This window comes from Lepidochelys kempii, chromosome 1 (assembly GCF_965140265.1).
Source record: "Lepidochelys kempii isolate rLepKem1 chromosome 1, rLepKem1.hap2, whole genome shotgun sequence".
NCBI lineage: Eukaryota > Metazoa > Chordata > Testudines > Cheloniidae > Lepidochelys > Lepidochelys kempii.
This window is the reverse complement of record NC_133256.1, coordinates 261,052,198-261,078,415: the sequence shown is the minus strand read 5'-3', so window position 1 is coordinate 261,078,415 and position 26,218 is coordinate 261,052,198. Positions and strand designations below refer to the sequence as shown.

The 26,218-nt window shown below is 47.3% G+C and overlaps 1 protein-coding gene across 1 annotated transcript; it reads left to right on the top strand.

Moving 5' to 3' along the window:
• The first annotated feature begins 2,479 nt into the window (after window positions 1-2,479).
• On the top strand, window positions 2,480-25,785 carry NFAM1 (NFAT activating protein with ITAM motif 1). The gene is made up of 7 exons (XM_073327268.1): window positions 2,480-2,643; window positions 5,147-5,500; window positions 6,324-6,436; window positions 15,808-15,945; window positions 19,564-19,650; window positions 23,274-23,369; window positions 24,831-25,785. Exons 1-7 carry the CDS (start codon window positions 2,589-2,591, stop codon window positions 24,885-24,887), a joined length of 900 nt encoding a protein of 299 aa, XP_073183369.1. The 5' UTR covers window positions 2,480-2,588; the 3' UTR covers window positions 24,888-25,785.
• Window positions 25,786-26,218: the final 433 nt, after the last annotated feature.

Here is a 26,218-nt window from a genome sequence, read left to right as displayed (position 1 = left end):
TACTGTCACGTCCACCATGGCTGCCACCACAGGGAAGCTTTAGAACTTTTCTACACTAGACTTTATTGCTTAAAATAATCTGAATGCACTGAGATGCGGGCATGGTCTCGGGCCCGGGTTTAGAGGAATGGGGAATCTAGCTGGTTTGTGAAATTACAGTAAAGCTAGGCTGTAGCTGTTTTGGAAAGCCCTCTGAAATGTTATCAGCCAGAATCTGCAGTCAAGCTTGTTAAGCTGTTCTCTCTCCTCTCTACACCAATAGTTGCTTCTGTTCGTTGTGGCGTTAAATGTGACTGCAATAAAGAGACTTTGTTGTGGTCTCTGCAGAGCTGTTTTGCTAGCATTCGACTGATCACTTGAATAAAAGACTTCACCTGGAAAGGTGTGTATGTACTTGCTGGTGCATGTACATCAGATTCAGCTAGGAACAGGCAGTTCTAAGGGGCTCAGATCTTGCATAGAGTAGGTGTTGTCCCTGATCTGCAATACAACGTGCTTTTCTGCTAATGCTTTTTTATTGTGCGGACAGCAGGCCCCTGTCATTCCAACAATCCTGGATCCATTCAAGCTATGCACAGAAACAGCACCACATCAGTCTGGACCATTGGGCCAGTCCTGGGTTGTGTCTCAGGAAGTGGCCTATACCTGATGCTTCAGACGAAAAACAAACCCATAATGTACCTGGCCAATCTGTGTAATGCTGTACCATAGGGGCTGGGGGAAGAATGGTTGCTTTCTAATCACGCTACAGATGGCCAGCTCACGCTCTGAAGAGTATCTTACCTACAGAGCTTCACGTATTATTGATGGTAGCAACGTTACCCAGCACTTGGCAGTTTTGGATTGTGCTGTCTGGGTACAATCTTCTGTTAGCAGAACCTTCCTAAGTGGGCTCCACAGGAGTTTTAGGGGGAACCAGACTGAATAACCTCACACCCACCACTGGCCTGATACAAAAGCACAAGAGTCCCATACTTCCCCCACCCCCACCCCGTTTAAATCTCCAGGGCTACAGCCCAGTTCAAAATTCCAGAAGCAAATTGAACTTGAGAATAACATTCAAAGGTTCAGGCTCCTCTGGTGCTCAAAGGAATAGACTGTTACCTTGCAGTTATTAGCCGCTGGTAGTCATTTCAAAGCCATTTGTTTTCAGAAAGCTGTACCATAGCAAATTGCAGCACGGAATTTATTTCCTGCCCGAAGTGCCTCTAAATCCCCCAGATAATTCTCATGTGCAAGCTCTTTTGAAATGGAAGATATAAATATATATATTTCAAAATTCCATATAGTGATATTTCTAGGACTGCATATTTAGGGTGGCAAAGAACTTGTTTGTAGACAGGTGTATGTGTGTGAAAGGATGTTGACCTAGCCACCCCACAAACCCACTCTACTTAATTTACTCATCACTCTGAATTCCTGAAATCCATAAATGCTGATGAGAGTTAAAACACATGATAGACAGAAGCAGCATGCACTGTCCTCCAGAAACACATCAACGCTGGAATACGCAAAGGTATGCGGGTACCACGAGGATAAAGATAACAGAAAGCCACTGCTATTCAGCTGGGGCACCAAAGTTCTTCCATGAGGAGGTGTCACTCCCACCCCAACCAACAATCTCAGGACTCACTTCAGGCTGGACAGACGCTGTCAAGTGTCACTCTGACCCCACATCTGCACAGGGCTGGTGCTGTCCAATCCAGGCCTGCATATCAGAAATACCAAATGGGCCCCAAGTGCCTTGTTACCACTCTTGATTGTCCTTGCTGCTCAGCTGTAAGACCTCTAAAGAGTGATTTTCAGCTGAGACCAGCCCAGTGCAGCTCCTTTCAGCTCGTGGGGTGGGGGGAAAGGGGCCTTCATTCTGGCTAATCTGAACCAAATCTCCTCTGGAGGAGTGCAGCTGCTGTACCAGCCTTGAAGAGCATGTTGGGTCATTGCTTTTCCCCTCTCCCCATCTGTCAAGGGCTCTAAGTGTTACCCAGGAGAAATCTTTGTACTTGGGGAAGTGCAGTGAGTGATACTGCTCCCTGTATGGATGCTCAAGTTGGGAGGGAGACTCCTTCCTTTTTTGCACCTGTGCAGGGTTGGGCACAGTATGTTGCTAAAATAAAGGGTGCTTAAGAGCAAATCTCACTAATGCAACCCATCAAAATCAATAAAAGTACCCATAAAAACAATACATAGTACATCTACAGCCACATCTGCCTTCCTATCTATTGCCAGTGCCCCAGCCAGCATGCAAAGTACACTCTGCTTCCCCATCACCCACTCCAGCCAACACACAATCCTAGCGAGGGCTATATATAGTGTGGCCATCAATTGACTTGAAGTAACACCAGCATAGCGGTTTACACCAACCACAGAGGCAGGGAGGAGTCCAGTGGAAAAGCAGAAGGGAGCCGTGACTACCAGGAACCGTCTGCCTGTTGCATTGTGTTTCCCATCCTGCTGCCTCCCCACCTCTTTCCTTGCAAAAGGGACAGGAGAAACGACATCTTAGTTGTGGAGATACCTGACCAAAAACATCTCTCGTCTGTTGGTGCGTCAGATCTGGTTGTTTTCTTACAGCCTTTGACCCTATCATGGTCTCCAGTCTAAATGTCATCTTCCTTCTTCTCTGGCTCCTTCAGCATGGAGGTAAAAAGTTCTTTTTGTTCCTTTTGTTTATGTTCTAATTTGGTTACATTATGGCATTTTTTCAGCTGGTGTCTTGTTAATTTCCAGAGAGCCCCCACTAGTAACTTGCACATTCCTGCTATTTCTGTCTTTTAAACATTCTTTCTTTTAAGAACTCATAAAGAAAACCCGGAAGGGAGGGGGACTATGGAAGTAGTGCTGTGTAACCTACATTAAATGGTTCAGGTCCTCTGTGGAAAGTTCTTCTCAAGCTAAGGGCTCCAGGGATTAACAGGAGGGTAGGTGTCGGCCCTGCATTGTGACAGTGGCACTTTGCAATGGCTTGTGTGAGAGCCAGGTTCATGTAAACCTTGGCATTGTTATACAGGGTGAACTGAAGAGGAGGATGAACGATCATGTCCTAGACTCAAGAGTAGGGCCAAAAGAGGCCACTCAGATCACTGGTCCTCCCATACCACTGCTGCATTTTGGATGATCCCTCATTACATCCCTCTTTCTCACATAGTATCTAACCTGCTCCTGACTCTGCCGTGACAATACCCTGAGCATTTCCCTTGGGAGTATCCCACAGCTCAGTTGCTTTTATGGTTACAAACGGTTTCCAGTGCGGTAACCTAAACTTTCACTTAACTTCAGCCCATTGCTACTTCTTATGTCATCTGCAGAGGCCTTTCTTTCATTGGCATGCTTTACCTTGAAGTAGTTTGTAGACCACGATCATGTTCTCCCTCCATCACCCCACCCCCCAAACTCTTCTTAGCGGTTTGTATTTAGCTCCTTTCATTTTGGGTTGTCACTTCTGAAATGTGGTGGTTAGAGAATTGTGATGTTTGTGTCACAATATGGTGTCATAACATGATGATGTCACACCAAGCTCAGAATACATTATGGGACTCTTTTAGGGTCCTACAGCAACCCTGTTTGTAGAATGCAAGATGTCAGAGAATCCTCTCACAACCAGGAAAGATGACCACTCCACCTTTCTCTTTAGATCTCTATCCTTCAATTCATGTATCACTGAAAGAATCAAAATTCCTATTGCGTAGAGAGACTTGTCCATAAGGTTCTGACTCACTGTCCTAATGAGGGAAGAGCACTGAGGTACAGGATTCACAGCGCCTCATCTCTTTCTAGGCCAGTAAAGGTCAGATACAGTTTGGAAGATGATGCAGGTTGTCTGTAGAGGAAAGAGCAGCAGCTGCCCTGAATCTTGAGGGCCCAGTTTCAAGTTAATCTATCCACAGAGTCTAAGTACAGCGGTGACTAAGGTCTCTCCTGCCCCCTTACTTATCATGGGAACAGTGAGAGGAAATTAGCTCCACTGGCAAATGGAAAGAAAAAGCAGTTGGCTAGAGCTGTACTGATGATTTTTTGATAACTTTTAAAATGCTTTTGACACTCCTCCGCTCCTATTGTTCTCTATTCATTATTATGTCAAATGCTTTGAGATGGGAATTGCAGGTGCTAACATAAAGAGATCAAAGGTTGTCTAGTGTTTAGAACTTGAATCATGATGTCAAAGGGACGGGGGCATATACCCTGTGAAATGGGCTGTCTGTTGGCATTTTCACACTATATGGTGTTCCCCTTTAGCTTTTTTTTTTTCTTTATGCTAAACAAAAAAGGGAACAAGTCTAGAGACAGCATCTCCCCTTTGCTTCTGCAGCCTCTGTTGTAACTTCCTATGGAGCACCACTTGGTGAACTGCAGCAGCAGATATCCTTCCAACTGCTTGACAACAATCATGGGATCTATTTCCCCTCTCTCTTAAAGAGATACTATCACGCATGGCTACTTCAGGTCTTCACAGTTCTGCTAATAGTTCCCGTGTCTTATGTGCTGACTCACCCTTTGCTTTGCTGTTTAGAGTGGCAAAAGTTCTGAGTGATGAAGCTGCATCCTCTTAATGTTTTTCATGGTCTCAATACTGGCATGCATAGTATGTGCCATTTCCTTCCTCGCTCTCACACCCCCTTGTGCCCAAATACACATTTGCACACTGACACACACATTTGCACACTGACACACACATTTGCACACTGACCCAGAGGCATGGGATTTTAGAGGATGCATTATACAAAACATCAAACCAGAGTTAATTTCCACTTTTGTCAGCCATAACATATTCTCACATACTGAGTAATCAGTCCACTTCCTTCCTTCTTCCCCCTTTCAGCATGCTCGAGTTTTAGAGAAGAACTCACAAAGGAAAAGGGGAAGCCTGGGATTGCAAGTGTATCTAAAACCACACAATATTTATCTAATGGACTCTATAGACCACACAGGAGTTGCCTTGCCAAAACATACCAGTGGTCTATGTAGTCCAGTGTCATCCTGTCTCTGACAGTAGTCAATCCTGGATGCAGCAAAGCTGGGTGCAACCCCCGTGATAATGCATCTAAGTGTGTGTGTGTGTGTGTGTGAAAGAGAGAGAGAAAGAGCACACGTGTGTGTTTGGGGATGTTGTTACATCAAATGCTAATGATTATCTCCTATTGTCTAGGACGGCAGGTTGCAGGACAGAAGGTCTCTGTAAAACAAACCCCCCTGATCCAGGTTGCTTTTGCCAATGAAGAAGTATCTGTGAACTGCCTGGTCAGCTACCCCTACATGAAGGAATACACCACCTTCACGATCCATTATTACTGGGTGAACTCACAAGGCAAGACCGCCACAATCAAAAATTCTTTAGTATCTGAAGCAATCCCTTCTGGACGGACGAACCAGACAACAGAGAAGGATTACCCACATACAATTGGGCCACCAGGAAACCCCTCTGCTACTGGCACCTACTACTGCGAGGCCAAGTGGACAAGCATAACGATAACAGGAAAAGGGGTATTCATCCTTTTTAGAGGTAAGCTCCGACTGCGCCTCACCTAGCCAATGAGAGATTAGAAGAAGAGGTTTGAAAGGCAAAATCTTGCTGGAGTTTTTTGCCCTTTTTTTCTTTACATCAACAAGGTAGAAACTCGTAATACCTAGCACTTGGGTAGCACTTTTCATCCACCGTTGTCAAAGTGTTTTACAAAGGAGGTAAATAGCATTATCCCCATCTTACAGACGAGGAAATGGAGGCACAAAGAGGCTAAGGCCTGGTTTACACTACAAAGTGTTGCCAAGCTATGTCAGCAAGGAGTGCCACCTCACTCTAATCCATACAAAATGCAACTGCAGATATCAGCTTCTTTGCCTGCTGTTCTGACCACATAACCTCCTCTTTGGATCTCTCCACTTGCTCCCTGTCTTACACCATTATCAAAGTCATTCTTTTAGCCCTCACTTTCAAGACCCTTTCATGGATTTGCCACCCCCCGCTTATCCACGTCTGTCACATTTCCCTGTTTCCTGTGCTCCACCGTACCATCCGTGTCTTCCCCAGTCTACTTCTCCCACAGAGAAGGTGAGGTGGCAGTGGCAAAGTTGGAGGGGTTGGGAAAACTTGCAAGGACCTACCTGTACCTGATTCTGTCCATCACTATCAGTCTTTGTTTTTGGGACCTTTCACATTCATCCAGGATGTGATTTAAAAGAAAACATGTATTAAAAGATATGTTCTTCAGAGCTGCTTGTGAGTTTTAGCCCTCTGACAGCTGTTGAATAGAAAACTTGGGGGTAAAAATGAATAGTGGGTTCTCACCACCACTCATGCCATGAATCATTTGCCTTCCTCCTCACAGACACAGGGTACAGAGAGCCCTCCCCCAGCACGTGGAAATTTCTCATCGCTCTTACCACTATCCTCACCATACTGAGCATCACTGAAACAGCTCTGCTGCTGTGGAAGAGAAAGGCAAGTCCTAAGATAAGTATTACAGGCGCATCTGGTAGTGATGCCTGTAGCTAAGGTTTCTTGACACTTCCCATTATAAGACCCTGTTTTTAGTAGTTAATAACTTTACCAAACTTTAACTGTTTGGACTGAAATTTTCCATGCTGAGAGTCCACCTCAGACTGTTGGTTTTTTTTAAGTTTCAGCAAAAATGGTTCAGCCATATCAGAGAACAAGATGAAGGGTACATATATAGTTTTGCTCATGTTAAAAGTGACTTGTGTCAACCAGACTGTACGTGCACTATCCCCAAAGAGCAACTGAGCATGCTGAAGCCCAGGACTGCCAGGCTGAGCAGGACTTCCCCTGCAATCGCTTCTCACAGCACCAGGCACAGGAATTCAGAGCTCAAAAACTCTCTCTCCTATGCTCCCAATGCTCCCTCACTGCTGGCGCCCAGGCAGTGTGGTGGAGAAGCAGCCAAACTGGAATGCAGAAGGGCAAGAGCTAGACCCCTGGGGAAGGTGTGCAGTGGAGGAAAAAGAATGGACAAGGAGCCTTGGGTGGATATTGGGATTGGCTGGACAAGAAGCCAGGGAAAAGGGGTGAGGGACATTGCGGGGTGTGTGGGGGAGGTGGGATACAGGAACTAGTTGGGCAAGGAGACTGGGGCAAAGAAAATGAAGGGAGACTGAGATGAGAAGCCCAAGGAAGAAGACTGGGACTGGCAGTTAAGGTCAGGGAAGACTGGAACACCAAGGAGAAGACTGGGACTAGGATGAAGAGGTAGGGACAGGAGGAAACTGGGATATGGAGCCAGGGGGAGGAAGAGACAGGGCTGGGACAGGAACAGACAACTGGGGATGGGGCAGAAGGGGTCAGGTCTAGGGGGAGCAGGGGCATAAGAGTCTGTGCTCATTGGAGCACACCACTCTCCAGAACCTAGAACGGAACCTAGAATTCCTGAATCTCAACATTCCTCTGCTGCCACAAATCTCTGTAACCCACAGGCAAAGTGTGTGTCTCATTCACCTCTGGTGGCTGGTCTAAATAGGGGATGGCAATCTACTACTGCATTCAGTGATGCTGCTAGCTCAAGTGGCAAAGATCTGTGCTGTGGACTTACTACTTCCAGTTCTTCTGACAAACCGTGTGGGTATCAATATGATTCCACATGACGAAATTTCTGGTTTTCCACTTTGCTTTTTTTAAAAACCTGGGATGTTATGAACAAAAACCTGCAGTAAAAACATTATTAATGTTGCAAAGTCAAGCAATTAAAACTTAGGAAATGCCAGAATTAAGTTTGCCTATGCATCCTTGAATTGGGCCACTTATGTGTATGCCTTATGATAGAGTCTTTAGTTACATGATTACATGCTATTTTTTCCATTGGACCTCTGCCTCATCTCAGCACAGGATGGACAGTACTTACTTAATGAGCAACTATTCAATATTTTGGTTTTTCTGCATTGTTCAAGGTGTGGCCCTAGGCCTTATTGCTGCTACTCAAACACTGCTCTGCAGATGAATTATTAATTTCCTTATGGACTTTTCTGTGGCATTTATAACTATAGTGTCATGATCCAGGTCCGAAACCCAGTCTACAGGGAGGTCATCACTCTCTTTCCCGCCATTTATCAGCTTGCTGGGATCAGCTAGACCTGGCTTTCCTTGAAGCCCAGCTCATCTAGGAGGCTCCACTCTGAGCCCCAATTGTTGGAACGCTGGGCCTCCTGATTGGCTACTCTCCCTACTTAAGCCAGAAGGAGGAACAGGAACTTGGCTGGTACAACTGGTCTCCACCCTGCTTTGGATTCCCTCTCCCTGTACTACCTGCACTTGTCTCCTGGTCCTGACCTTCTGGTTTCCTGACACAGTATGATTCCTGGCATAGGCATCAATTCTGTGAGTGCTCCAGCCCTGGAGCACCCACGGAAAAAAATTAGCAGGTGCTTAGCACCCACCGGCAGCCAAGCTCCCCTTCCTCACTCTCCCCCACCCCCCAGTGCCTCCTGCTGCCAGCAGCCCCGCCGATCAACTCCTCCCCCTGCCTCCCAGCACCTCCCGCCTGCCGCAGATCAGCTGTTCTGTGGTGTGCAGGAAGCACTGAGAGGAAGGGGGAGGGATAGAGATGGGGATGGGGTGGAACTGGGCAGGAAGAGGCAGGGAAGGGACAGAGTGGGGGCGGGAAGAAGCGGGGTGGGGTGAGGGCTTAGGGGAGGGGGTGGAGTGGGGGCAGGGCCTGAGGCGGAACAGGGCAGGAAGAGGCGGGGTGGGGGTGGGATTTGGGGAAAGGGGTGGAGATGGGGCAGGACCAGGAGTGTAGTGGGGGTTGAGCACCCACGGGGAAACTTGGAAGCTGGCACCTGTGATTCCTGGTATATGACCTTTGGCTCTTCACCTTCTGGCTCTGAACCCTGGTTGGTGTGGGGACCTTGCCCTCCTGCCCTACATTAACTACTAGGCATGCCCTTCTCTGATATTCACCCAAGGAACTCAAGAAATTGCTGAACTACTAATGTGGTATGTAACCTATCACTTAAATCAGCTTCTGTACCAGTAGCTAATATGGAGGATAGCTAATGTGATGCCAATTTTTAAATCTCCAGAGGTGATCCTGGCAATTGCAGGCCAGTAAGTCTAATTTCAGTATGAGGCAAACTGGTTGAAACAATAGTAAAGAACAGAATTGTCAGACACATAGATGAACATGATCTGTTGGGGATGAGTCAGCATGGCTATTGTAAAGGGAAATCATGCCTCACCAATATATTATAATTCTTTGAGGGGGTGGACAAAAACGATGCAGTGGGTGTAGTGTACTTGGACTTTCAGAAAGCCTTTGACAAGGTCCCTCACCAAAGGCTCTTAAATAAGCAGTCATGGGCTAAGAGGAAAGGTTCTCTGCTGGATCAGTAACTGGTTAAAAGATGGGAAACAAAGGGTAGGAATAAATGGTTGGTTTTCAGAATGGAGAGAGGTAACTAGCAGCATCTCCCAAGGATCGGTATGGAGACCAGTGCTGTTCAACATATTTATAAATGATCGGGAAAAAGCGTAAATGGTGGGGTGGCAAAATTTGCAGATGATACAAAATTACTCAAGATGGTTAAATCCAAAGCAGACAGCAAAAAGCTACAAAGGGATCTCACTAAACTGGGTGACTGGGCAACAAATTGGAAGCTGCAATTCAATGTTCATAAATGCAAAAGTAATGCATATTGGAAAGCATAATCCAAATTATACATACAAAATGATGGGGTCTAAATTAGCTGTTACCACTCAGAAAGAGATCTTGGAGTCATTGTGGATAGTTCTCTGAAAACACCCACTCAATGTGCAGCCGGAGTCAAAAAAGCTAACAATGTTAGGAATCATTAGGAATGGGATAGATAATAAGACAGCAAATATCATAATGCCCTTATATAAATCCATGGTACACTGACACCCTGAATACTGCGTATAGTTCTGGTTGCCCCATCTTAAAAAAGATGTATTAGAAATGGAAAAGGTACAGAGAAGGTCAACAAAAACAATTAGGGGTATGGAACAGCTTCCATCTGAGACAAGATTAAAAAGACTGGGACTTTTCAGCTTGGAAAAGAGAAAATTAAAGGGGGAATAAGACAGAGATCTATACAATCATGAATGGTGTGGAGAAAGTGTTATTTACTCCTTCACATAATCAGTGTCGGGTTTACAATGGCTCTAGTGGCTCCATGGAGCCGGGCCCATACTGAGAAGGGGCCCCGGCCTGCTCTGCTTGCACTGCGCCCCAAGACCCTGCTGGCTCCCCCCGCCCACCACTTGCTCCTCTTGGCCTGCCTGCCTGCCGGCTGGCCAAGACCTCCTCTCCACTCCCTGGCTGCACCCCCTGCTCCTCTCAGCCTGCTGGCTGGACCCCAGTGCACCTCTGGCTGTGGCCAGTCTCAGCTTCCCACCATCTGCGGGGCCCCACCTGTCTCCGTGGAGCTGAGCCAACTGGGACTGATGCAGAAGCCTGGCCAGTCTCAGCCAGGTGTAGGGGGAGAGACAGTGTGAGCAGCTTGGCTGGGCCCCTCCAGGCAAGTGCGTCTTGAGGGAGCCCGGCCGGGGCAGGCCCTGGCCTGACTGATCATGCCATTCCCGAGGGGCTGGAGCGATTCCTGGCCCTGGGACTGGCCCTGGCTGCGCTGCCGACTCAGCCTGGCAGACACAGTCGCCTCCCAGCAAGGCCGGTAAGTGCAGCCAGGAGGCAGAGCTTGGGGGAGTGGGTCTGTGGGGAGCCTGGGGGGGGGTGCTGGGCTGTGAAGGGGTGAGGAGGATCTGTGTGTGTTGGGGCACTAGGGAGGGGGGGTAGTGGGGGGTGTTGGGCAGTTGTGGTGGGGCTGTGGGTAGGGGTGGTGTTGTGCAGGGCGCTGTGCATTTGTGGGTGGGTCTGGGGGGGTGCTGGGCATAGTGGATCTGGGGGGCCTCTGGCCATAGGGAGTTGGGGAGTGTAGAGCGGGGGGGGCTCTGTGTGGTGTGGCATAGGCCCACCCCTGAGGGAAGGGGCATGCTGGCAGCACAGGGCCGGGCAGGCCACTGTGCGGCTGGCAACTGCCGGTTTCTAAATAATGCCCTAGCATTGGGTAGAACAGGGCTGCCCCAGCCATGCCATGCCCCATTGCCTCTGGCTGGCCCCTCACTCCAGAGACTGACCTCCCCGCACCATGCTCCATTGCGTTCATGGGGGTCCACAAATACTTTTTGCGCCGGGCCCACAAAAGGTTAATCTGGCCCTGCACATAACATGAGAATCAGGGATCACCTAATGAAGTTAATAGGTGGCAAGTTTAAAACAAATAAAAGGAAGAACTTCTTCACACAATGCAGTCAACCTGTACAACTTGTTGCCAGGGAATGTTGTGAAGGCCAAAACTATAGCTGGGTTCAAAAAATAATTAGATAAGTTTGTGGAGGATAGATCCATCAATGGCTATTAGCCAAGACGGTAAGGGATGCAACCCCTGCTCTGGGTGTCCCTAGTCTTTGATCGCCAGAAGCTGGGAATGGGCAACAGGGGATGGATCACTTGATCATTGCCCTGTTCTGTTCATTCTCTCTGGGGCACCTGGCATTGGCCACTGTCGGAAGACAGGACACTGGGCTAGATGGACAATTGGTCTGAAGAAGTATGGCTGTTCTTATATTCTTATTCATAAGCTCTTATGAACATGGCATCAAATAAATTAGAGAAGGAATGAAGAGCTCACCAAGACAGGCTGCCAAGGCAACAGCTCTTGAATCCTGGAGTACCACTCTTGTCATAATGCAGTCAGAGACAGATTATTTTTCTGATTTAAAAAAATGACAATTATTAGACATTAATGGGAGAGAGAAATCAGGGGTGAGAACCTCTCCCCTCCTTTAGCCCAGTAAAGGGACTGGAATGAATAAATGGACACTAACAGTCTCGCTTCCAGTCAGAGCAGGATTTCCCCAGGACAGGAATTGCAGAAGACAGCTACACACATGTCTTCCAAGGACACCCTCACAACTCCTGGTGTGGGGGTCATGCTGGTGTGGGGCTGGTAGAGGGAGGGGCATTGCAGGGACAGGACTTTAGGGGGCAGGACTGTAGCATGCAGCTTTGCATAGCATTCAGGCGGTGACAGGCAGCTTTCCAAGAGGCCCCAGCCTCTCCAGTCCCCAGAGCATCCCAGGATTGGGAAGGCTGAGAGTTCTGTGCTGTGCCTTTTACAGTTTGTCTACACATGAAAATTAATCCGGAATAAGGTAAAGTGTGACTCCAAAATGGATTAAGCTAATTTGGAGTAAGGCAGTCATTCTGAAATAAGAGCATCCACGCATGTTGTTAATCAGGAATAGCTATTCTGGAATAAGTCCACTGTAGGCAAGTGTCACAGACTCCAAGTCAGTGCAGGAGGGAGCCCAGAGAGCAGCATGTAGGAAAATTGTCAGGCTTTTCATTTTCCATTGTAGACAAGTATGCTTGATGTTTTTTATCTTGTGGGACTGCTCCTCTGCCTTAGGACTCTGCAGTACCACCTACCTCAAAGGTTCAAACATCATGAGATACCTTCTTCCCCCTCAAAAATCATGGGTTTGAGATGGAAAAAAAATAGATTATTTTTTTTTGTTTGTCTTCTGATTATTCCAGTGTTGATAATTCACGGATTTTATTGTGAATTTTGCAATATGCAGTGTTTTGCTTAAAACCCAAGCTCTAGGAGTTATGTGATTACATGAGAATCTCATCTTTCACTTTTTAAAAAAAATGTAAGTTTCTAGCCCTCAAAGGTTGTGGCATTTGAAAATGTGGAAACCAAAAGAACCAACATTTTTATTATTTTTAATCTCATGATACTTAAACGAGTCTCATCTTTCTGAGCACTCGAGGTTGGCAATGCTGTTTAAGCTTTAGAGAAGCTGCCTGGTCACAGTCCATATGTGAGATCATTTCAAGTTGAAAATTCAACCTAAAATTCATCACATACACACACATTATGGTTGCCAGTTTTGGTTGGAGATATTCCTGGAAGTTCTATCACATGACATAATATTTAATTAAAGATTAATCTTTAATTCCTGGAGACTCCAGGCCAGTCCTGGAAGGTTGACCACCCCCCACCCCCTTCTAAGAAGGAGACTTCACTTTCTCTCCTCTTTATCTCGGGGTGGCACTCATCACTTGCCTTTCTCTGTTCACAATTTCCTAATCCCAGCATTGCCTGCCCCAAAACAGTCAAATATAATGAGTCAGTCCTCTCTTGATTATCCTGTCCTCCTATATTCACTACTCCACCCCCACCGCATCTGCCAGTGTCCTTCCTTGTGCCCTGTACTCACCTCCTCTTTGCATGGCCCCTCCCTGCCTCCTGACAGCACACACCTTTGCTAAAATGTAGCCTGACTTTAAGTCTCATTGGAGACACTGGAAGGTGGTGGCCCTCTTTTCTAGGGGCAACCTCACTGCCACCTGCACAGGCTGTAGGGAAATGGTAGCCATCTTAATTAAGAGCAGCCTGGCATCAGGCCCAACTAATGGGGTATGGGAAACGGCAGCCATTTGGGGAAAGGGCAAAACTTTGCAACGTTGCTCATGTTCATCCCTACATAACAAGAGGCTTCGAGTCAAAATACCCAACATGAGTCTCACAACAAAAATGTGATTGCTGGCAACTCTCTGAAGTCACAATCTCCCCCATCGTGTCCCGTGGGGCCTGAAGCAAGGGAGCAGCCTGTGTGAGGCTACGGCCTTGCACCCTGTGCCTCATCAGGGTGCTCACCTAGCTCAGGCCTCTCCGATGTCTCTGTCTCTCTTCCCCACCATGTGCTGTGAGGCTCCCAGTTTGTTTCAGGCCCCTGTGAAATCACTGCCTTTCACCCTGTGTCCTGTGGGTCTGCTGCCCTGACTCCAATCTGATTAATCACTCTCTTTTCCACGCACCTACCAAACTACAGGCCTTTGGCCTGAACTTCAGGCCCTTGGGAGATTGTTCAGGCACTCAGGACTTTTGATGCAGCCACAGCTATCAATCTTGTGAATGCCAGATAGTAGTGGGCACAGAAGCTTATCATCCTTATTGTGTGTATAGAGAAGGAGCTAACCTGCATTTTAAAAAATAAACCCCAAAATGTATCAAAGCAGTGCTGATGCTGGGTTTTTCAATAACAATTTGTTCTGTGTTTTGTGCCTTATGAGAACTAAATGAGGGGTTTTGTGTATGTTTGTAGGTATTTGATTGGTCACTTGCAAATTATTGTAGAATTTAAAATAAATAGGGAGCAAGCTTCTTTCTCCTTTTGCTTTGGCTTCTTTTTGACTAAAACACCATGACTTCACAAGTGATTCCAGACCTCCCATTCGGATCTATACTGACTCCCCACTTTAGTTTGTCTAGTTACGGGCCTGCTGATGCCTCCGTACCCCTGGGGCCTCACCTCATAGGCTATACTGCAACTCAGACTGGAGCCCAGAGGGTCTCGGAGCCCAGAGGGTCTCAGAGCCCAGGCTCCAGCTTGAACCCAAATGTCTTCACCACAGTTAAACAGCCCCGTAGCCTGAGCCCTGCGAGCCCGAGTCAGCTGACACAGGCCCGCTGAGGGTGTTTAATTGCATTGTGGACACATACCCATAGAGGTAGTGACTGTGAATGGATGTGAGATGCAGACACTGCCCCTTCTCCTTAGCATGAAAAATGCTCTGGATCGCAACCAAAATAGTTAACCAAATGGAGGGAAAATAAGCACAGGCTGGACTAGCACCAAGGCTGAGGACAAGCCCCTTCCCCTTACTCCAGAGAGTTTAGCCAGATGTCTTCCTAGGGGGAAATGTCAAGACTTGCTGACATCTCCAGATTTTGAGTTGACCTACTGATTATTTATTTTTTAACACCAGAAGGGACCATCTAGGCTGACCTGCTGTATAATGCTGGCCATAGAATTTCTTAACACAAGTTCTCTAGGCTTGAAGATTTAAATGTTTATCCCTAATTACTAATGGATTGGAAAGTAGCTCATCATCCTCATGTGATATGAGACAAATGTCATCCTGCTTCTTTCCAAATACAGGACAGAAATACTTTTCAAATACTTCTGCCTTTTCTGCATTATTATGAACAATTTTGCTCAGCCAGGAGAGTACTTGTGGTGATAGTAGTGGTTTCCCTTCGCCATGTTGGTAGAATGACACTCTTCTTCACAAGAGGAAAACCCCTCCACAAAGTCATGAATCAAGTGAAGTAATATTGCCTTGTATTATGCTGCACCTTACATTTCTGTCCTTTGTATACACAACCGCGGAGGGGGTGATGACCTTGTCAGATCTCACAAGCTAAGTGGAGTTAGATTTGGTCAGTATTTGAATGGGAGATCTCTACAGAAAACTCATTTGCTGAAGGAAATGGTGTTGGTGATTCCAGAAGAGGTCATCTTCCTTCAGTCAGTATTGGACCAATGCCTCAGTGTATTACTGACCAATAAAAAGTCTCCTGGTACTCTTCTCAGGGTTGTGATGTTAGCACTAGTTTCCTGACCAAGTCTCATTTTAAGTAATTGCATTCTGCCCCTCTAACATTCCCCCTACAGGTGCAGCTGGGTAGGGCTGTCTTTATTTCCTGTGCTGTGAAATAGGTGCAAGCTGCATCACAGAGATGCCTGTATTGTAGAAGTCATTTTTGTGTAAACACAGTCTGGTTCACAACATTTTACACCAGTGTAACCCAGCTGATTTCACTGGTTTACACTGGTGCGAGAGGAGGGTCGAGCCCACTGTTTTCAAAGTGGTCCTTTGTGATGAAAGTGCTATAGAAATGTGATTCACTAGTTATCACTGATCATGTGTTAAGTACAAGAATCATGCAAACATGTATTTCACATTTTGGAATGTTGTGTGTTTACAACAGATCTGTCATTTAGTGTCTTGTCCTAAGTTGGTGGTGTGTCGTGGGAGATGCCCAGATGTCCTCCAGAGATGCCCAGACCTGAGCACAGGAACCCAAGCCCCTTCAGGAAGCTCAGAACCATCTGGCTCCATCTACACTGTGAGTACCACCAGAACTACCCCCATCCCCAATGTGGCATACAGCTAGACCTCCATGTGTACACCAGCATGGCACCATGTAAAAATAGGGTGATCTGGGGGCTGGAGGAGAGACACAGTGCACTCCATTCACCTCAGTATAAGGAAGGATTTGATTCCAAAGAGAGGGTTGGTGAGGAGGCAAGGTATCTTCTTATGCCGTCTCTTCACTATAACTTTTGCCTTCTGCTCAGAATAAAATTGACACCCTTTTACCACTGCTGAAAGTGGCCCGGGGCAGCTGTTTCCATTCCCCTAGCCTGGTGGCTGCAATGCATCTGTTTACCCAAGGAAGGGAAGGAATTGCTTAAGATGGGCGGCAGGGCAAATGTATGGGGGGGGAGTAAAAGGGTGAAAGTGAGCAGAGAAGAATATTGGCTGAATATCAGGAAACCTTTTCTGAGCATGAGATATATAATGGAGTGGAAAAGTCTCGCCAGGGGGGAGATGGAAGCTCAGTTGCATGAATAATTTGTGACTGGACAAAGCTCTGGAGAATGTACTGTAGGGAATGCTAATGCACTGCCAAGAAGGGTGGGATGCTGATGTGGACAAGAGGATGGACTAGGTCTTTTCTAGCTCAAACTTCACAGGTTCTTATGAGGCCAGTAGGGTTTGGTTTGGTTTGTTTTTTAATTTTTGGAATTGAGGTTTAAAAAAAAGCATCTGGAAATACCAGGGTAATAATTTGGGGGAGGGAAATTAATCTCATAAATCTTTTACTTTTAGAAATAAATTTCTTTTTAATTCAACTGTTTAGTAAACATGGAGAGTTTTTTCTGTAAAAGTGGATGATTTCTGCAAGGAGGTTTTAAAAAAAAAATCCCAATTCAGTTTTCGCTCAGTCAGCGTTGTCATGCAGCCTCAGCTCCATCTTAATTACACGTTCCATCATGTTGCCTCTTTCGAGGTGTCTACCCAAAATTTAAAATAACAGTGTTTTAAACCCTGGGCCAGCTTTGTGAAGGTGCCCCAGGCAAGTGTTGGTGGACATGATGGTGCAACCCCCCCGTTGCTCCTTCTCCATGAAGGGCTAGGAACTGACCGGGCTGGTCCCCAAAATATAGGTGGGATTATCTTAGAATGGGGCACAGCTAATTTCCCTGAGAGATGCACTCATTTAGTGTCTCTTGGGAAGCTTTAGCAGCTGAGGTTCCTAGGGAACCTTGGGCAGAATGTAAAGGTGCCATTCACTGAGATTAAAGCCTCCTCCAGCCTAGCTACCTAAGGGTGCAGATTGCACTCCTGTTCCCTGGTGCCTGCAGGTGTGACTCTAGCTGATCTAACAAGACAAGGTAAAAAGGAATGTTTTGGGGCCTGAAGCACCACCTTTGGTCCCATCTACGCTATTAGAAGCTAGTGTGGTGCCGGAGCTGGTTACCGCCCAGTAGCACACACAGCCTGATTTCTCTGTTGCAGAGGCAGATTAGGGATTTGTGGGGTCCTAGGTCAGAGCAAGTGGGGGCCTCTCTCCACCTTTTCCGCCTCCCGCCCCCCCCCCCCCGCCCCGTCGTCGTCCCGCCAGCACTCCTGACAGGGAGCTGGGTCAGGGCGTGGGGGCTTCCCCTGCCCGCCTGGTGCTCCTGCCGGGGAAATGGGGTTGGGGCACAGGGGCTTGCCCTGCCCCGCCAGCCCGGCACTCCTGACAGGGAGCGGGGTCTTCCCCTCCTCTCCCGCAGGAGCGCTGAGCGGGCAGAGCGGGTCAGGACATGGGAGTGCCCATATTTCCAGGTGCTCCCCAATTGGCTAGGGCCCCATTGGCCCAATGGCTAATCCACCACTGCTTGGTTGCTGAGAGAAAAATGCACAGGGCAAGAGACTCTCTGTGACCAGCAGCAGGAAAGGAACGGAGAGCAAGGAAGAGGAGAGGAGAGCGCTGTGTGCGTGCACATGCATGCGTGTTGGGTTCCGAATGAGTGGACAGATTAAATAACTGTTAATGTTTGCCTCTTTGAAGGGGCGAGTCGGGGTAGCAACCACATGATGCTCTGCTGATTTTGGCTGCCCTGTCTGTCTCAGGGCCCTTTGCAGGCTGTTCATCCCCCTACCAACACGCTCTTCTTTAAATCATGATCACTTTGAGCTTGATCCAGAGGGGTTCTGAACGTGTGTAATTCCCAGGGAAATGAATGGGGTGATAGATGCGCAGCGCCTCCCAGGATCAACCCCAGGCACTTGCTTTTTCTCTTTGCTGTATTAAGAGACATGACAGTCTCATTCACTTTGCAATGCCCCCCAACAGCATATGCCCCTCCTGCCTGCCTAAGCTCCTCCCACCTTCTTGTTGCCAGAGAAACAGCCGCCTTGGCAACCTGCTGTCATCCTTGAAATACACATGGAAAAGTCCTCCTGATTGTTTTATTAGATCCTCCGGGCAGATCTGGAGCATCATTCAGTCTGACATGGATCTTTAGTGACACGATTATCTGAGGGACAAGGAGATGCTCACATGTGTAGCATGTGTGTGTGTTTCTGCATGTACCTGTGTGTGGGCATTCAGGGCAGAGCTTAAATTCTTATAGTATATTTCCCAGATGCCTCTCCCCCACAATTCAGGGCCCCAGCTTCAGCTCTGGGGCAGGGAGTCTCGGGACTTTAGCCCCATTGGGTGGAGGGGGGGTGGCAGGGCTCAGGGCTTCTGCCATGCGGGGTGCTCTGGGTCTCAGGGCTTCTGCCCCATGGGGTGCCCTAGGGCTTGGGGCTTCTTCCCTGCAGGGCACCCAGGGCTCGGGGCTTCTGCCCTGCAGGGCACCTGTACTGGGGCTTGGGGCTCCAGGCTTCAGCCACAGAGCCAGCTCGCAACCCCCAGAAATTTGAAAATATTTACTGGAGCTCTACTCTGGACAGCTCTGGCTGAATTTAAGCTCTGTTTCAGGGGGAGTGTGTGGGTGTATGTATGTAAGTGTGATTTAGAGTGTGTGTGTGTGTGTGTATGTATCAGTTCCCATATTATTTCTGCATTTTAAGGAGGGAAAAATAGTTCCTGATTTAAAAAACAAATGCAAATTGTCCCCTTATAAGTGACTGTGAAGTTCCTACCTTTGGTGTCCTGTTGGGCATCAGGACATCAGCTCAGCCACTCTTTCCATTCCCAAATGCCCAGCATGATTGTGATTGAAACCTGGGAGAGATGTGCACACTAGTGCCATATTGTACCATTCAGAGCTTATCTTGCCAGCAGGTTCACCTCCTGTCCCACTGAGCAGTGAATGTCCCCCATAGTGGAAGGTCTTATTCTGCACCGTGCGAAGAATTTGGAGTAGATGGAGGCAGGTGGGAGGGGCCCCGCTTTCTTTGGTTTTCTCCGTAGGATATAAATCTATCTCATCATGTCTCCATGATTCAAAATCATGACAAGGACAGGGTTGCCCTGTGCAGTTAGGGCAGGAAGCAGTTTCCAGGACTTTTGCAGACTTCAGGATCTCTGGCAGACTTTGGGGACACAGGCTTTAGGCTCATCAAACTCAAATTTAGGACAGATGGCAATCCCTGATCACAGCAGGCAACTGTGCATTTTTTCACGTCCATGAACTGCGTGTTTGTGATGTGACACAAGCCCTCTTTCCTCTCCCCGCTCTAGTGCCTAGAATCTCACCAAGCTGAGGTCTATTCTGTCCTTGAGAATAACACGAACAGCTTGTCGCTTGAGACGAATCCCACTGCTACGGTAAGTTTCCTCTCAAGTAATCCTGACCCTGTCCTGCTGGGGGTTCCCTTTGAAATTGGGCCTGGCATAGAAACCACCACGGAGCTGCTGTGCCTTTACAAAGGCAGTAAATCTAACTGCTGCTTCCTCTCCTCCCACCCAGAAAAGAAAAGGCTGAGTTCCTCCCGCCCCTAGGCTGGGCTTATGCATGTTGAATCTTTCTTCTCTCTGGTTAAACAGTTGTTTTGTCAAACGTTATTAGTTCGGGGAGGCCTGGCTGATATAGATGCTGCAATGTGAGATTTGCTCTGAGGCATGGTGGGAGATTTGAGATCATTTCTGGCAGTGGAAACCTCCCTGTATGCAGACCAGACCAGGCCTTCATGGAATATGGGCTGGTACTGGCTTCCAGTATGGCCATTTTGGACTGCTCAGGCAGCGCAAAGATCAGACAGCTGAAGATTCATCCTGCATGGAGAAGTCCTTGTATATTGGCATGGCTGGGACACTGCTGAACCTAGCCATCCCCGATTGGCAAAACAGCCCTCTGAAGGCCATTACCACGGGCCAAAAGTTTAAAGAAGCTCTGAGACTGCCCTAACTTCTGTCAGGGTTGATGCAACCCCTGACAGCCGTGGGGATCAGGGAAAGGGAATCTACAGCCATGTTTAGCCTCCTCTGCATTCTGGTCCTACACCGAGTGCAGGTCGACCAGCCCTGGAAACTGGGCTCAGGGTGTTCTAAGCCCTATATATAATATGTGTTTTCCCCTTACGGTCAAGATGAAAAACATATTGAGTGAAATGCTTCTTGAGCAACTGCTCAAGAGATCGACAAGAGTCCCCTACTTAACAGAAGTGATGGTCTAATAAAAGTAAAGCAGAATTATTCCCTATATGGTAGGGGACATTTTGGAGCACTCTCAAAATGAGGGAGTGCCTCTCTTAGGTGGACTCTCGTGCAGGTTTCCCTGTACTGTGTGGTTTTTGTTTGTTTTTGTTGTTTTGGGGTGGGGGTGGGTTATGAACACATTGGATTCAATGACTTTTCCCAGTTGTTGCTGTTTATTATTGTCAGCGGGGTGAAACCCCTGCCTAACGGTTAGAATCTCTGGTGGCAGCCTTGCCTAGTGGTTAGGGGTAGGGGAACCCAGGCCCTCCCACTTCACCAGGTTCCAACCTAGGGCACTCTTGGTCACCACAGGGAAGGAATCCACTTTGTGTGGTCCAGTTAACACCCTCCCCTGGGTCTCTTCCTACCACTGTGTCCCTCCTTGGGGAGTGTCATGGCTTGCAGTTATCCCTGTAACCTGGTCCGTGGGCCTTTGCAAGCTAAGGAGTCGCAGCTTCATGCAACCACTCTCCTCCTGGGACACTATCCTGGCGCAGTCCCTCCATCACAGTGGCTGCAGCCCCACCTCTCTCTCCACCCACCAGCCTATTGTGCTGAAGAGACTCTCTCTTAAGGCCCTCCTCCAACCGGAGCATGCCCAGCAGGCCTGTTGGGGTGGAGCTTCCTGGGCGCAGATTTGTTCCTGCACCCCTATCTCTCTCCAACGTGAGGTTTGTCCACCCCATCACAATTACCATTTGCACTCAGTTTGGAGAGTAAAACAAGGTTTGGTGAGTTTTGCCTCATTTGCAGCTGGTTTCACTTTCTGTTTCTCATGCAGATTATGTGTCCAGGATCCATTAAGTAAATCATGTCTCACATTACCTACAGTAGTAGAACAATAAGGACAGAAAGGAACAACAAAAATAAATCATGCTAGTACAGTGAAAGGGCTCTTGTTTACAAACTACCTCTAGTCTGATCCATTTCTACCTTCAGAATCCAGTTAATACCAATTGTTTCCCACTGCTAAACTCTTTGCAATTCTGTGTCCAGAATCTGCTGGGCATTCCAGGTGCTGTAACTACACACACCTTCACCACAGTTCTTAAACTTGGCATTGGTCTGTTTGTATTGCAAAGATATGAGGGAAAGTTTTTGGTTATAAAAAACAACAACACCACCCCCGATTCATTAATTTTATTAAAATTATTATTGTAACCGAAGCATTTCTATTCATATTCTCTTGTCTTACTAAACTTTTTAGGCCTGAACATTCTTGGGAAGTTGAAAAATGTAGTGTGGACAGTGCCTAGGGGCTGAATCCACTACTAGCAACTGTAACAGTGGCCCTCCAACTGCATAATGACTTTGAACATGGCATAATAGAAGCTGCTATATTGGATCATACCAATGGTCTATCTAGTCCAGTATCTTGTCTCCAATAAGCAGCAGCAGCAGCTTCAGAGGAAGAAACCCTGCAGTAGGCAGTGTGACGGGGCAAGGCCAGATGGCTATAGTAAAGTAATGGGAGACAGATATATTAGCTACAGGCTATACAAATTCCTGTTACCAGGATAAGCAAATGGCAGCTGCTCCAAGTCAATTAAGACACCTGGGGCCAATTAAGATCTTTCCAGAAGGCAGGGAGGACAGCTAGGTTGATTGGGACTTCTGAAGCCAATCAGGGGGCTGGCTAAAACTAGTTAAAAGCCTCCCAGTTAGTCAGGTGGGGGCATGTGTCAGGAGCTGTAGGAGGAAGCTGCGCTGTTGTAGAGACTGAGCAGTACAAACCATATCAGGCACAAGGAAGGAGGCCCTGAGGTAAGGGTGAAGTGGATCTTGAGGAAGTGGGGGCTGCTGTGGCGAAGTGGCCCAGGAAATTGTACGCATCCTGTTTCTAAAATGTCAGCTACCATTGCTGACACTATTAGGGTCCCTGGGCTGAAACCTGGAGTAGAGGGCTGGCTCGGGCTTCCCCCTTTACCCCCCAATTGATCACTGAGACTGGGAGACCAGAGAGTCTGTGCAAGGGAGGGTAGCTTCTCCTCACCTCCCTTACTGGCTTATGATGAAAATGGCTCAGTAGGCTGTGACCCTTGCCTCTAGAGAGAGAAGGGCTACGTGGGGGTTCACAGTGAGCCGCTGAGGCTAGTGAAATCAGCCAGGAAACGCGAGACCCATGGAGACAAGGACAGAGCTTTGTCGCAGCAGTTATGGGAAAGTTTCCTCCTCTCCCTAAATAGTTAGAGGTTGGCATATGTCCCAACGCTTGAATGGTCATATCCCTTCCAAAACTCTTGTTTACTTAAAAAATATATTTACTGTTATAACATTGAATAGTCCAGTTATCCATAGAAATGTCTGGTATGTTTTGGAATCATGCCAAGCTCTTAGCCTTAGTGATATCTTGTGGCAGTGAGCTCCACAGACCAATTGTGCACTGTGTGAAAAAGTATCTCCTTTTATCACTTTTACATTTTTACCACCTTTCAATTTCATTTTTGGCCTCTTGTTCTTGTGTTCTGAGACCAGAAACACAAGAGATTCCAACTTACCTTTTATCCCATTCATTCTTTGTTAGACTTTAATCATGACCACTCTTCTTTGGGCAATGTGAGTGATTCAGTCAGGGAGCTGAGATACTGTGTACACATCATGGTGCTCTTCACTAAATATGGAGCACTCAGCATGTTATCGGAACCCTGGTACTACCACATGCGAGCCAGTGAATTTGGAGGTTAGAGTGTTTGGAGAGTGGATGCTAAGGCAAAGTGACCTGTTACTGAGTGATGTGGGTACGTCTCTTGTAGCTTCAAGACATGATCATCTCACAGCCAGACAGGGTTGAAGGTAGAAATGAAGACTGTGGGAAAACAGGGAAGAAGAAAAAGAAGAAGAAAGAAATGGTAAGAGCCTTCTACAACCCTGCCGTCAAAAGCAGCCCCATACCTTGTGTTCAGCAGATCACATCATTCAGAAAGTAAAGAACTGAGCATTGTAGTGATGTTTTAAATCTCACCTTCACTTATCATGTGTTCTGTGTCCAGACTCAGCTCTGTGAGGGGACAGAGATGGAGGGGAGGTTCTCTAGCAGGCGCAATGTTAGCAATGGAATGGGAAGGTTTGCATTAAGGAGCTCCCAGCTGCTTACGTGCCACCCTCTGTCTGCAGTGAACACAGAGTGACTGAAAACTGGATAAACATGGTAGGCCAGATTAATCTGTGGTGTAATTCCATCAAAGTCAATGAGGATAAATTTGACCCAAAATGTCTATGGCCTTCCCTGTGCTAGAGAATTTGATGTGCTGCCTACCACTGCAGTCCGTAGCTCACGTAACACATCACATGCCCACACATAAAATTACAATCAGTACCGCACAAGTATTTGCGCTGCTATTAGGACGGGACTTGCTTTGAGCAAGGCTGACCACTGTTGCTGCATTGGCACTGAAGAGTCTTAGATTCACCCACCGCTGCGCTAGCTCTGGTGCAGTTTTCATCAATGCTAGTAATAGTGGGAAGGCGAGTAGAGAGTTAGGTGCCAGTGATTTTTGCCACCCTTTCCGGTAATTCTGCTCAAGGTAGTCCTAGACAACATGACGATAAATTCCAGTGACTGGTTTAGACCAGCACTCTCACTGTTGCTACCACCAGCCCAGTGGCTGTGTTTGCAAGGAATGCTGTATGTGGATGCAGGCATGAATGCACCCATAACTGGAAGGCTGGTGTGGGTGCACTGCATCACTGCAATATCCACCAGTCCAGCTAGTAATGAATAGGTCAGTTCTCTGGTGTACATGCACCCTTTGGAGAGTCCACACTTTGCTTTTTTTGTCAAATGTTTCCCACTGATGCCACAGAGGAAATGCTAGTGTTGACAGGACTTCATGCAGCCACTGGCATTTCAACTACTCAGTTGTCTAACCTTGCTCACAGCGACAGCAGGAGTATGTGACCCAGTGCTGAAAATGTCCATGTCTGTCGATGCCTTGTCTCTGCAAGATACAGTGGTGTAGAAAAGATCCAGCTATTGAAGAAACAAAATTGGGAAGGTCAGGGAATTCCTCTTTCACAGAATCCAGACTGATTTATTTTTTACTTTTGGAATAACCGAGATCAATCTCCCTTCCCAGGCAGATTGCTTTTTTGGAACAGTGGAAAATAGGAAGCACCTTTATGCCTGGAGCAGGGTTATTAATGTTCATCTCTGGTGGAGCAGCATTCCGCTGGCTGAGTAAATTCCATTCTGTGGATCACTAGTGGCCACTGCTAGTGGAAAGAGTTGCAGAGGATACTTCTTAAGAATCTATCTGGCTTCTTTTCAATAATTTTCCTCCATTTCTTTTTTTCTTTTTATCATTTTGTAGAAATCTCAGCAAGAAACTCTGGAAGAACCCTTTGATATCCTGTATGAGAATATCTAAGGGAAAAGACTGATCGTGCTTGGACTATACATCTCTGAGTATGAGGGAACTGCCCCTCACATCTTTAGTATCCATCTGAATGCTCCAGAGACTCATGGCACACTGATGGCAGAGGCCCACCCTCGTCTCTTTCTAATCTGTTCTTTATGGACCTCAGAATTCCTCTGTTCTGATCTCAGGGTGGCCCAGGCTGCATGGGTGCTCCTGCAGAGAATATTGCTTTCAGTTATTTATAAGTCTGACTTTTAGAGATCGTTTTAGTCAAGATCTGTGCAAGTTTCCCTCATGCAGCTATGCCGATGCATTTCAGTCTTGCTCTATAGCACTTGTTGTACAATACAGGGACCCCGCTACTTTTTTTGACAGTGCACCTCAATCCTGACCTGCAGCCCATGCTATCCCACTCCTAGCTCTCTCCTGTCATGCCAATATGAACTTGATATATGTCTATTGAGGACCTGATTGGGAGCCAAGGCCCCCGTCACCGCGTTCCCTTTCTCAACAACTTCAAGCTGAAACATGCTGATGCGTAAAGCAAAGAGACCTGCTAGCCCTGTACTGTAACTGCAGATGTACAGTACAGCCCTGTGCTGCTCCAAAACAGTCTGTCGGATTCAGCTCTGCAGGGTGAATATTTTCCTTTGAATGCAACCAACGGAATCTGGTGTGGCGGGGCAGCAAGAAAAGAGATGCAGAAAATGAAGCAGGAGTCTTCCCTGCCTGTGGCTCATTGGTGATGTTCCTCCCGAGATAAATTATTTGGAGACAGGGCTAGCAAGAGTGGCTGCCCTGCTGGTGTCTGTCCTGTTTATAACCCTGTCCTAGGCTGATGTCCCTTCCAGGAAGGGTGTTTAGAGGGAGAGTTAACATTCTTCTTTTTAATAGGTATTGTTATATAGTGTGATTGGTTTTTTAAGCCCTGGCGTGGGCAGATGTAATATCTTGGGGATAAATCTTCACCCCATTGAAGTCAGTAGGAGTTTTGCCATTTATTTCAGTGGGGCCAGGATGTCAATCCTGGGGTTTAGGATGGTATTTTAAAAAATGCAACTAGACCAGCTTATCAGACGCACAATATATGGAGCAGAGGCCCTGCGTGTGAATTTTCCACCCAAGCTCTTATCCTTGCCATCACATGGATCTAGCCCAGAGGTGGCCAACCTGAGCTTGAGAAGGAGCCAGAATTTACCAATGTACATTGCCAAAGAGCCACAGTAATATGTCATCAGCCTCTTATCTGCTCCCCGCCCTCCAGCCCCCAGTGGCTCCCTCCCCCCCCATGCCTCCCACCTGCCATGATCAGCTGTTTTCCATGCTCAGCAGGCTCTTGA